This window comes from Marmota monax, unplaced genomic scaffold (genome assembly GCF_021218885.2).
Source record: "Marmota monax isolate L192 unplaced genomic scaffold, Marmota_monax_Labrador192_F-V1.1 WCK01_AAM20220418_F8-fsc00015, whole genome shotgun sequence".
Classification (NCBI taxonomy): Eukaryota; Metazoa; Chordata; class Mammalia; order Rodentia; family Sciuridae; genus Marmota; species Marmota monax.
In genome coordinates, this window is record NW_026692194.1 from 79,549 (window position 1) to 92,945 (window position 13,397).

At 43.4% G+C, this 13,397-nt stretch overlaps 1 protein-coding gene across 1 annotated transcript in view; it reads right to left on the bottom strand.

The window, feature by feature from the left end:
• The window catches only part of Antxr1 (ANTXR cell adhesion molecule 1), a 226,772-nt gene that overhangs the window by 67,699 nt on the left and 145,676 nt on the right, over positions 1-13,397 (bottom strand). The window contains exon 14 of the mRNA XM_046422452.2: positions 11,021-11,062. Coding sequence (XP_046278408.1) covers positions 11,021-11,062 — 42 coding nt within the window. The remainder of the gene's footprint in view (positions 1-11,020; positions 11,063-13,397) is intronic.

The window sequence follows — 13,397 nt, forward strand, 5'->3', positions numbered from 1 at the left end:
AAAACACAGGAAATGAGCCAAAGAGGATCAAATTGCTCAAAATGCCTAAGCCTGCTTCTCACAACCTTGGTGGGTGGCATTTGGGGAATCACACTCAGGGTGGAGTCCTACATAAGGCCACCACTGTGTGAAGAGGGGCATTTTATGCTGGATGCAAGGCACAAAGCAAGAAAAAGCAATCAGCAGAAAGGGCGGGGGTCAGGGCCAGAGGTTCCAAAGCAAGACGGGAACACATTAGCACATTGAGACTCCTGGAGTCAAGTGCTGTGCTTGGGATTGTCTGGCTTCTTTAATTTTTTTTAAAAATAAATTTAATATATATTTTTTGTTGTTCTGGGGATTGAACCAAGGAGTTCTTTACCATTGAGCTGCATTCCCCACCTCTTAAAAATTTTGAGATAGGGTCTTGTTAAGTTGCTTAGGGCCCCACTAAGTTGCAGAGGCTGACCTTGAACTTGTGATCCTCCTGCCTCAGCCTCCTGAACTGCTGAGATTACAGGTGTATGCCACCGTGCCCAGCTTTAAATTTAATATATATCTTAAAGGACACAGTGATCATAGCAGACTAGGAGATTTGCCACACTTGGGTATCTTCCTCTCTTTTCCAAATAGATCTGTACTTCTTCCCCATGGGACTGTGGTCCCTGATTGCAGAGTAGATTTTCTTGACCTTTGTATTCTAAGTGCATGGGAGGTGCTCAAAAAACACACACTGAATTCATGATCACACTACTGAATTTATGCAGCCTTTACCATTTATGTGCCAATCACTCTTCTAAGTGTTTTCATGTAACTATTTAATCTCACCACCGACCAGGGAGAAAGGCAGTATTATTATTCACATTTTAGAGACTATGAGTAGTGAGGTTCAGTGACAGGTCACTCAGCTTTCAGTGCTGGATTTGAACTCTGGCAGCCTCACTGCAAGTTCTGGGTTTGGTCCCTTTGTGTTTTGCTTTTTCCCATCATTTGTTGGTATCAGATAAATGCTGATTTTCTACTTCTCAATCCTTGTACCTGCCTATTGTGATAATTTATGACTACAAAATATGACAAAATAAAACTAAGACCTCCTAAATAATAAAATACCAGTTGAGTATTTTACCTTCTGCTCTACTTTCAGAAGGTTTCTGTCAAAGCAGGAATCTTATATATCTTACAGACATGGCTTCACATTACCAGTAAAGGTGGACATATAGCTCTCTGCACGGATACATAAACAATAATAGTGTGAATCCACAGAGCCTGGCATCCCTGATTTAGGACAGTTTACTGAAAGAGATAACAGAAGTGCTATCTCCTACAATAGAACACATCAGCAACAAGAATGTAAGAAAGTGCAAGAAGTCCCCCATTATTCAATAGGTGACTGAAATGAACATGAGTCTCCTAATTTTTTAGATTACAGGAATGCAAACATCAGAGACCATCTAAGGGGCTTTTTCATTGCACAGAAGATGACTATAAGAGCTAGAACAACAGAAGTGACCGATATAGGAGTCTCCTGAGGCCTTGTCCAGGGATAGCACCCCCTGACACCCCCCGCCCCCATACTTTATTATGAACTCCAAGAACGATTTAGAATGATTTTTCCTCTAATTCTCAAACTGCCTGAAAGCTTAGTTATAATAACAAGCATAAAGCTGCCTTCCTTGCACACCACAGAGCCCCTCCACTCATCTCTCCACTCTCCAGTGGGGCGGGGCCCTGGGGAAGGAGGGCGGGTCATCCCTGTGAGCATGCGCAGGGCCAGTGTTCACAACAGGAAATGCCTAGATGTAAAAAGTCTGCTCCACATGCTCCTGATCACCAAGCCCATCCTTTAGTCCTCTGGCCACAGCTTGCCTGCCAAATTCAGCAACAACAAGCACAAATCAACACAAAGGCCTAGGGTTTGACCAAGGGGAGAGTCAGAGTTTCCTTTGCAGCAAGCATGGGTCTGTTTACACATTTTGGAGAACTGGAGGGTTTTGCAATCCCCAGGAAGGGTAGGAAATCTTTGATGTTTCTTTTCATTTGACCAAAAATTGATGGAATAAAATTTCAGACCCCAGCAAGTCCACTATAACAATCAGTAATACCTGGGGGTGAATTTCTACAACTAAGTAAATTAGAAAGCCTCTTGGGACATTTCCCCCACCCTGCCTTTTAAATATGTATCTAGAAATTCTCAGTTTTCTCTCAAATCTCCCTCCCCATCTCTTTCTTTCTTTCTCTTTTAAGCAAAACAAAACAAAAACAATTTTGATGTCCTCAATGGGTACTGGGGACAGGACTGGCTAAGACATATTGTTTTATATGAGCAAGTAGCAGGAATCTGGGGTTTGGGCAGAAGAGGAGCAGAAAAGAGTGGAACTGAACTACCAGCTAACTGCTAGGGGACACTGGCAGAGGTGACCTAGAGTCCCTCCCAGTAGTGGGAATGACAGGGACAGAAAAGGTTGTCAGAAGTTATGTGCTGGCTGCACTGTGTGGTCACCCTGCCCCATACTTTGGTGAAAGCCCCTCTGTAGGGCTGGGGTTTGCCAGACGGTATCTTGCAAACTGGGGAGATGACCTAAGGCAGAAGCTGCAAGGAGTAGAAGTCAGTGGTGCCTGGGAGAAACCGCAGGACCGGGGAGTGATGCTGGTTTCCCAACAGGGGAAGTTGAGTTTAAATCTTAAAGGATGTGGTGGCCCCACATTGGCTAATGTTTGGGTAACACAAGTGGCAGCACATTCCTCAGATAGAACAGACCAATTCTAACCTGCTTGTCCTCAAGCAGACCTGAGTGTGCCCTCAACCTGGTCCTGCTCAGGAAGAATCAGCTGTAGAATTTGGAGTCTGGGTGTATGCATTTGGTGTTAGCCCATAATTGGATGAGTCATGTGCTGTCCTCACACACTGAACTTTTCCATCTTTCCCGAATGTGCTAGGCTTTTTGTCCAGCTCCATGCTTCAACATTAGAAAACCCTTCCCCAGTTCTTCTACCATCCCTTAGGACATCCTTCAAATGTAACCTATTCATTGAAGAACTCCTTGATCCCCCCCGAGAATTCAGTTTCCCTTCTTGTGTTCTCACAGCTCCTTGTATTGACCTTTACTCACCCAAACTATTTAACTATTAGTGAAACCAGTAGTTAGAAAGGGTGAGCTTTCAGATCCTGGGGCTCCCTCCTCCACAGAGACTGTGCGTTGGACAACCTTACCAATTTGATGTGAATAGTGACCCTCCCTCACCCCAATTCCATGCAGGGTACCTGGTGACCCTCAATTCAAGTTCTTTACCATTCTTGCTTTCCTAATATTCATTTGCTAGGAGAGCCAGATGGCCAGTTTGAACCAAGAGGATTCTCAATCCCAAACTCATCGTGGGTACCAATAGAAGAAGAACATAACTGAAACAGAATCTAGCCACAGAGAAATAATTTAAAATCAACTTTTGAATTAATTTTAAGTTTTATTCAACTGTAATATACCTTAAACCCATATGATGAGCCCTGTATGGCTACAAACAAGGGCCTTTTATTTGTCCAATCCCTTCACTCACTCAAGCAACTGTCGTTGAGTCCCCAATTCTTGTCAGCACGGTGATATATTTTGAGAAAAATGGAGAATGCAGCTGTCCACATGTGGTTTGCATTTATAGAGGAGTAAGTTTTGGGAGGTTGTGACATGAAGTAAGGGACAAAGGCCATAGAAACTTCTAGGCCTGGGAGGCTCTGGAGGGCAGAACTAAACTAGAACTGGCTGGACTGTCTTATCTGATCTTTGGTGATAAGCCAGAGAGACCCCCTTCATGTCAGTTTTGGAGGTGAATTCCAAGGAATGAAGTGGCAGGTCAGAAAAATTTGGCACCACTTCTGTTTGTACGTACAAACAATTCTAAAGGATTTAAGGTTTCCTAGTTCTGGGTGGCATTTAGCATGTCATGGCACCATGATAACTGAATACAATCATGAAGGCCAACACAATGATTGTCCTGTATTCTTTTTTTTCTTTCTTTCTTGGTGTTGGGGATTGAAACCAGAAGTGCTTTACCGCTGAGCCACATTCCCAGCCCTTTTCATTGTTATGTTGAGACAGGTTCTCACTGAGCTGCTCAGAGCCTTCCTAAATTACTGAGGTTGGCCTTAGATTTGTGATCTTTCTCACCGGTCTCCCGAGTGGCTGGGATTACAGGCATGAGCCACCACTCCAGGTCTATTCTGTATTCTTCAATAATGAATAGTGTTAATTTTCCTAGGAGGAATGTTCCTTTTTAAAAAAGGGTATTGAATACTGCATACTGTTCCGGCTGGAGTGTGTAAGGGTGCATTTGTGTGTGTGAGAGAATGGGTGTTTGATGTCCACTAGCAAGAAGACCCTCCAGGGTGGGGGCTACTCGAGTGTCTGTGCAGACATAGAGAGGTGCCAGGTCTGTGATACTGGGGAGTCTAACCTATCTGGTCCTAGACAAGTTGTCTAATTTTCCATAGCTCAGTTTTCCTCTCTCAAAATTTCTTGCCACAGAGAAATTGTTAGGGATCAGTGAGCCCAATAATAAACCTGGAAATAACTTCAGTACTTAAAGCCAGATGCTCATTGTTCTTTGGATGCCCACCCAGTGTCAGTGTATTTAATACACATTCCTCTGCTCTTGGATACAAAGTCCATGCTCGCTGTCTCTCTCCCTCACCTTCCCTCCCCTGCCACACTAACCCAGGGAGTTTTATTCTAGAGCATAGTCCTGAAACATGGCCATGGGGGATCGTGAAAAGGAAGACAGGCCAGGAAAGAGACCAAAAGAGCAAACGAGAGCAGAGAAATTAGAAAAGAATAGTCACACACGAGGGCACAGAAAATAAATGGCCATCTTCACACTCGTCTTTTACTTGATAAACTGATTATTAATTAGAGATAGGGTCTTGTTAAATTGTCCAGGCTGGCCTCAAACTCATGGTCCTCCTGTCTCAGGCTCCCGAGTGCCTGGGGACCATAGGTGTGCCCCACTGCACCTGGCTTCACATCAGTCTTAAAAGGGGCTATGGGCCCAGTCTGAGTGTCCCCTAGGTCTAGGTGAGGTGACACTGACATTCCAGAAAGGAGCTCCTGAGGCTCCTGCTGGACTGGAGGCTTCGCTGCTGACTGTAGGACCTATGTGCTCCCCAGGCTCAGGGAGAAAGGGCTGTACTATGCTTCCTCTCCAAGTTCAAGTTCAAAGCCCAGTCCCATCACTTAATTACAGTGTAATCTTGGATGAAATATTGGTTTAATTTGGTTGTGGAATGTTCCCCAAAGACCCATTTGTCAATGGCTTGGTCCCTAGCCTGTGGTGCTGTTGAGAGGTGGTGGAACACTCAGGAGGAGGAGCCTAGTGGGAGGAAGTTACATCTTGGAGGTGTGTCCACAGAGAGGATATTGGGACTCTGACCCCTTCCTGTTACTCTCTTTTGCTTTTCAGCCACCATGTACTTCCACCACAAGACCAAAGTATTGTGGCAAAGCAACTATGGACTAAAACTTCTGAAACCAGGAGCCAAAATAAACCTTTTCTCTTTGAAGTTGAATATCTCAGGTATTTTGTCACAAGGATGGAAAGTTGACTAATACAACTATTCTAACCTCATACCTCATCTTTTCCTCTATAAATGGGGTCATAATAGTGTGTCTTTGTTTTAGGGTTATTGAATAATTAAATGAAATAGTCTAGAAAAAAATTTTTTGTGCAGTTTCTTGGATATATAAATGCTCAGTAGATGTTATCCCTATTAATAACTCTTAGTATTAATTTTGATAGTCTCAGATCTGTAAATGGAGAATCTCTAACCTTCTTCCCAACTAGGGCCAATTAGGTCCACCTTATAAGCCTGCTGTTATATCCTCTCTTAAGGCAAGCTCCTGCATGGAATCTCAGACTTATTCTCATGGCACACAGCAGCACTCATTCTGGGGTTTCTGAAAGAATAAGAATTTTAAGCATCTATAAAACATGGTGGCTACCCACTGAAGTGGCACCCCCTTTCTCTACAGAAAAGTCTTAACTGGGCTTCTCCAGAAATCTTCACCATGGCTGATTTTAGGACTGTCAGCAAAAGAGTCTCTGCAAAAGAGTTCAATGTAGATAACCTTCCTATTTTCCTGTTGCCCTGTTTTACTTGGCCACTGGCCGAGAAGATACCAGCACTCCAGGTGCTGGACACCCTCTTACTAGTTTTTCACAAACATATCCTGTATAGTAGTTTGTAGAAATGTGAAAACAAGGCCTCTGGCCTTGAGCTGGGCTTCACAGAGATGTCTACATTTTTAAGATAAGTTACCAACTGGGTTCCATGATAACAACTGGCAGGAGAGGAAAGAAAGGGGAGAAGAAGCTCTCCCCTTCTCAGGTGTTGTCCTTGAAGAGTTAACTTGCCCAGAACAGTGAAAGAAAAAGCTGCTTTTATGTGAACTTCTGCAGACTGTGAACTTCTGAGCCCCTCCCCTTACATGCTGGGTATAAAACTCTGAAACTACCTGAACTCAGGGTTCAGGGGATTAATTGATTACTGCAAAAGCTGTGCCCTCTGAACCTGGCTGCAGCCAAATAAAACTGTTTCCTGCTGTCTTTGGTGCTTTGCCTCATTTGTCCCTACAACACCACAGACCTTTTACCTCTATCCTATTTAATTTTCCAAATATCAGAGCCTATAGGCCTTAATTTGTCCGATGCTAAAAAATACAATGTTTAAACTTTCACTGCTGAGGCCTCTAATTTGGGTAGTTTCTTGGTTTGTTTATGACAATACATTTAATTGATTAAGACAGAGAGCTTCAAAAGGAAATGAGGAGGAGGGGTCTAGGTTCCAGGAAGGGACTGTTTTGCTGTCATCAAATCAAATGTACTATTAATCTGTCTGGCCTGGGTCTGGCCAAGTCAGCATGATCAAGTTAGAAAATGGTAGGTGTTCATGGGAGCTCTATATTTCACTAAGAAAGAGATGGGAGTGAAGAAGACTTTTCTCTTTCCCACTATGTTTACTTCATATGAAGGTCTGTGTGTATCTGAGACATGACACTTCATAGGGCTGAGCCAGAACCAACTTTCCATTTAGTCATGGGGCTTCCTGTTATGTCTTCCCTGTCAAATGTGTGGACAGTAGGATCTTTGAGAACCCATATGAACTGCAGGTGGAATAAGAATATGGCATAAATTCTTAGCTATTGTTAGCTGTAGTGTGTGTGTGTGTGTGTGTGTTTTCCTGGGGGCTCTGTGCATGCTAGGCAAATGCTGTACCACTGAGTTATATCCCCAGGCCCCTAGCTGTTTGTATTTAATGAGACTGAAGTTTAGTTTATTAAACCATATTACACCAGAGAGGGTATGGTGTCTACACTAGGTCCCACATCTCCTTCCATCCAAGGGAATTTATTCTCTCCTTGCCGAGGGGGGCTGTGGCCTGTTAGGAAGCACATGGTTCTTCTCTTCAGCTGCAGCTAACTGGATCAGGAGGGGGCACTGGATCCAAGCACAGCCAGTCCACTGGTTGGTTGCAATCTGTGGTTTATGATCTATCGTCTAGAGTGAAAAGATGAGTTGGACCAAAGATATTCCCAAGTTGGGAACTGGGAGACAGAAACTGAGAGATTGAGGCTGTATTTTCTGGGGACAGAAGTTTACATGAAGGCCTGGGAAATACCAGCAGGGAGAGTCAGAACAGAAGGGACCTTTACAAACCAGAGTTTTGAAAGCATGGAGGAGGTCAGCTAGAGAGAGAGAAGGAGTAAATTCCAGTCCATGGGCAGAGATTCTGGGAGTGAGGGAGAATGGGGCCCATGAGGAAGTTGGTCTACCTGGGTCCATTCATCTTGAATTAGCCTTGAACTGGTCCCAATTAACAGCTCAAGTGGTCTCAAAACAATTAATAGTTCTACAAAGTCAAATCCTCTCTGTGCCATAAATATGAACAAGTTACGAATCAGTTACCAAAACTTTCATCAGTTCTGTAACTGTCATGTCCTAAGGAGAAATGTCTTTGCTTAAATAACTAAACTTAGACAATGAAGACAACTTTATGAATCTTTATAATGAGCTCTCAGTGGCCCTCTTAATAGGGAATATCAAAATGCACCATGTAAAAAAGCTATTCATTGAGTAGTTTACAGCCTAGTGAGCCTGATAAAAACTAAAATATAGTTAGAGAATCCACGGAAAGGTTTTACATTGAAAATAAAACCATCAAATCCAGTAGTTCATTACTGCATTCTCCCTTAAACTGCCAATTACTTGGAGTAGAGACCTGGTGAAGAAGTCTCACTCTGGTGCTAACTAAAGACTAGCCTTAACCCAGGATGTTCCTCTCTGAGTTGTTAACATTGAACTTCCTTGCTTTTTTTTTTAAGATCTCCAAATTTCAGGTAACCTTTTCTTTCATACTCTTTTTAAACACACTGTTGGTTATATGGAATCTCAGCAAGTCCTGCTTTTTTACATTATGCATGTTTATATTCCCTACTAAAGAGGATTCCATATTAAAAAGGATCATTATAAAGAGTTATACATTTGTCTTCATTCTCTAAGTTATTTATATAGTAGACATGCCTTCCTTAGAATGCCATGGTTATAGAACTGATGAAAGTTTGGGTGATTAATACTTGTTCACAGAGTGTTTGAATTCATACAGCTTGAGTCTTAGACATCATGTTAAGCTCTTTGATGATAAGTCAAAAAATAATTAGACATAAATCTTGACCTTCAAGTAGCTGATTGGCTTAAACTTTGATGCTGAGGGAAGACATTATGAAATACTCTGAGACTATGGAGAAGGAGAAAGGAAATTAATTTTTCTCTCCCTGCTGGTATTTCCCAGGCCCTTATATTAACTTCTGTCCCCAGAAAATACAGCCTAATCTCTCAATTTCTATCTCCCAGTTCCCAACTTGGGAATATCTTTGGTCCAACTCATCTTTTCACTGCAGACCATAGATCATAAACCACAGATCACAACCAACCAGTGGACTGGCTATGCTTGGGTTCAGTGCCCCCTCCTGATCCAGTTAGCTGTGGCTGAAGAGGATAGTCATGTTTTATTGATTGCAGCTATGCAGACGGAGGAATTAGCTTGAAGGAAAGAATCCCAGTGTGTTTGGGGGCAATAGGTGCACATGAGCCATGCTCACAGCAGTGCTAGGATCTGAACCCAGGGAACTGGAGAGACAGTGGTCTAGATTCAGACTGCCATTTTCAGAGTATTGTATAAAGAATTGTGCAGGGGCTAAGTTATACTATTTGTTTTTGTCGGATTTCTTCCCTTTTTTCCTGCCAAAATATATTAGGAAAGAGATTTGGGCCAACATACATGTTGAGGTGATCAGCACAGCCTGTACCTGTTTGGGGCCAGCCCAGAGCTCCTTGAAGCCTCATGCAAACCTTCAGGTCTCAAGTGTTCCAAGACTGTCATTATGTTTCAGACAGCAGGTCTGTTTTCTTTGGTTAAAAGTACAACCTCTATAAAAATATTCGATTCAACTGGAAAAACCCAGCTACTTCTATTTTCTTGCTTTTAGCTATTTCTTTTCTTTTGGGGGCTCCAAAATGGTATAGATGGGTTTAGTGCTGCATCCTACAAATAGCTGTTGAGTTTGCACTGTCTGTGGAACTCCATGCTAGTTGCTGGATCCTGGGGTAAACTAGACTCTCACAGTCTCATACCTGAAGGCTCTATTGTGCTGGGGCCACGGTGGCTGCCACGTCACCTTCTAAAGGCAAATGCAGAGCCAGCATCAGAAGAAAGAGCAACAATTTTTAACTGAATATAAGGGAGGGAGGGAACATTGTTCACTTCAGGGCCAACAGAGCAGCCCCACTGAGGGAGCTTCTAGCTCTGTTTTTCTTCGGGAATCTAAGAGACAGCTGCACATAACAGAAGCAAAGCCAAACTGGAATCATGGAACTAGCCATGGTGCCTTTTCTGGAAGGCTTTTGTGGATGTAAAGAGAGTTTTTTTTTTTTTCTCCTTTCTATTTGCACAGCAATATAATTTCCTCCCTTGATTTCTGGGCAGAAAGTCAGCATTCCAACAAGATGTGCTTTAATTGATTGCAGCTATTAAATCTCTTGGCTTCCAGGCATATGGTCCAGGGCATAAGAGACGCATGGAAATTTTAAATTTAATCATCTTCCTTTCTGTATGTAGGAAACTTGACAAAGGCATTGGGAAAGGGAAGGGTGAGGGGGTGGTGCTCGATTTCCACACCATGATAGCCTTTAGGGATTGAGGTAAGAATTTGAAATCTTATTAATATAGTTTTTGGTTCCCACTAAATTTTTGGATCTGTGTTCTGGTTTCTAAATTGGCAGGTGAGGCTTCTAGGGAGTGCAGCTCTCCCAGATTAGAAAAGCCACGTGCTATGCATTCCTGCCTAGCGACCCATCTTTCTCACGTTATGCCTTAAATGCCTCCATTATACTTCACCCCAGGCCACCCTTGCATCAGAACTGCTTACTGGATGAGTTAGTGGTAGAATATGAACATTTTTTTTTTCTTTAGATGATGAGGATTTAAGAGCAAGCAAGGCCAGGATATTAGCATATCCTCCTCCAGCATATTTTCATTACTGCCTGGCACATCTTTAGGTAATACTGTTTTAAATTAAAGAAAAATGAAATGCTTCAGCTTTGGGTTGTTCCTAGAACCCATGATTGTTTGAAGCACGTGGCAACTTTGCCCTGATCTACACACATGCAGTGGAATTCTGCAGTGAGAAGCGAATCCTAAAATGTTCAAGAGGAAAAACTGGAACCTCAGAGCTTTAAATAATTGTACTGATAAAAAACATTTATGTATGCATCATACATTTTATCTTTGTAGGAAGAAACCATTCTGCTTTTGGCTGCCAGTTTAGTTCAGTTCCTGGCTTCCCTGGTTAGGAAAGGGCCAAAGGCTTCCCTTCCTGCTGCTTCACATGCTGTGGGGCCCAGCTCTGCTTGGCAAGGGACTAGGTGTCTGGCCAGTCCAGTCAGCTCTCTGCCCCACTCTGCCACTCTGACCACCTGGCTGTACCCTGCTCTGGTCACTTACCTCACTCTCTTCAACGGGGGGTGGAGGGACCTCCTTGATAATCTGAAAAACAAAGAAAGAAAGAATAGGTCAGTGAAAATCTCCAGCCACCTGCTTTCTAAAAGGTCTGCTGTTAGGAGGCTGCCTTGGAAGTATGACCATATGACCAGGGGAATGGCTCCAAGCATGGCAGACTTACTCAGTGCCATGATCTACCCGGTCGGAATAGCTCAGTGAGTTAAAGCATAACCCATTCTTAATATTGTAGTTTTGTACAGAGAAATAGGTTCTATAGGTAAGAGTGTCACTTCTTCCCCAGGTAGCTATCTTGCAAATGTATTCACTCATTTATTCATCCAATCTTTCATGTATTGTATTGAAGCCCTCTTCCCTTTATCCAACGGTCCAACAAACCATGACAGACGTTAAGATGGCACTGCAGAGATGAACCAGATATGTCACTGGCCTCAGTGAATACTCATGAAGAGAGGATGTGCTGGTCAGTCAGAGCATTTCCTGACAGAAGGCAGCAAAGGCAGAATGTCTCCTTTTCACTGACATTTAGGGTCATAAACATTTGAATAACAGTTTTATAAGACAGTATTTTGCAGCTGCCCATCATCAGGGCTGAAGAGAGACACATGGACATTTTGGGCAGGCAAGTAATTAGGAACCCCTTCTAATCCATGAGAGGATGGATGACCCAGGGGAGGATAGGGGAGGATGAATGGATGACATGCTTGTCCCAACTTGTTCACTCTACTCATAAAAGGAAAGTCCTTGCAGTTCATTGAATTTAGGATTTCTGACATGGCAGTTTGGCCTTTATCTACTGTGATCCCTCAGGGGCTCCCTATCCTCACCCAAAGTTTATCATCAGGATTTTGAGGGGTCTCCTACATGCATTGTTTTTCTTTAGAAGGTTCTGGTAAGTTCCAAACTCCATCCTATAACTCTCTTGATGTCTCAGCATCAGGGCTGTCCACTTCATAGATGGGCGTTCAGGCATTATCCATGGGTCTCATTCTTTAGACTTCTAGGAAGAGAGCTTGTCCCTGGCTGTAGGACAGGCTGCCTAGTTGGCATCAATCTCCTCACCCTTTCCCTACCAAGCATATATCTCCTCTGATTCCATAATTCTGAGACCTCACTAGGGCTCTGATCTCTATTGCTGTCACTCACCCTACCCTAATCTGCAATGTCATCTCTGTAGGATGAGACCTACCAACTTCATCCTGTGTACGGAGACACCAGCCATCTGAAAGTATGGTATTCAATTAATTGAAGAGGCAGAGATAAAGGCCTCCAGGGGTTTTGAGCTATCATTTCATCTGCCTCCACTTCCTGGCTGCTGTGGGAAGCCATGATTTTGCTCACCCACTCAACTTTGGCTCAGAATTCCTCCAGGAGGTCTCTGGGGAGGACTTGTGACTGCCCCATGTTAATTTCCCATCATCTCAGAAGTAACGAATTATTTTAAAACAGGAAATGCCTGGAAACTGGAGGGGTGAGGAGCTGAGGATAGTGATTTGAGATGAAGAGAGGGGGGTTGATGCTTGATTTAATTTATTAAGTATTGCTTGAGTATCTTTTGAGTATCTCTTCTACATCCTACAATGTGCCAGACTCTTAGGGGAACCCAAAAGACAATGCCAAAATACATGACATTAAATATTAATCAAAGGGGACTAGTCTGATAATTAAGATTCCACATTATAAGCTGGATACTTCAACTTCTGAAAAAATGCCACCATGTTCAGTGGAAAGGAATTAGGCACTTCCAATCTGGTCTCACTGGTTGGGTGTCTGACTACGTTCAGCAAGAATGAGGAGAGGTCTTCCCATTGCTTTAAGCCTATGTACCACTAGTCTGCCCCTGGAGACAGGGAGCAGCTTGCCCATAGGATGGTAAGAGGGCTTTTCTTGTGATCCAGACAGGCTGAACTTGAAGTCATGAAATGATTTATTTCCAAGCAGTGAAGCTGGATGGGTTCTCCATGAGTGGGCCAAATTCTTATGCCAAGACCAACACATGGGCCACCCAAAGGAGTGTTCTGAGCATGGGGACATGTCAGCCCTCTTGGTGCCTCCCATGGACAGCCAGAGCCTGTGTTGCCTGAGAGCTGCTTGGTCAACAGCCTGCCTCACTCCCAAGCCTGCAGCACCACTGCAGCCTGGCTGCTCATGAGTGGCCATAGAAACACACATCTCAAAGGTCTGAGCTCAGCCTTCACTACTTAAAACCTGAAGATGGCTTCCTGTGGGGAAAAAGGGTAAAAATGCCAACTGGCCCCAACACTTCTCCACATCTTCTCTCCTCTTTGCTGTCTGCAATTCCTGCTCCTTCTACTTACTGTGCAGCTTCTCAGCTGCAGTGTCTTTTGCCTAACTGTTCATC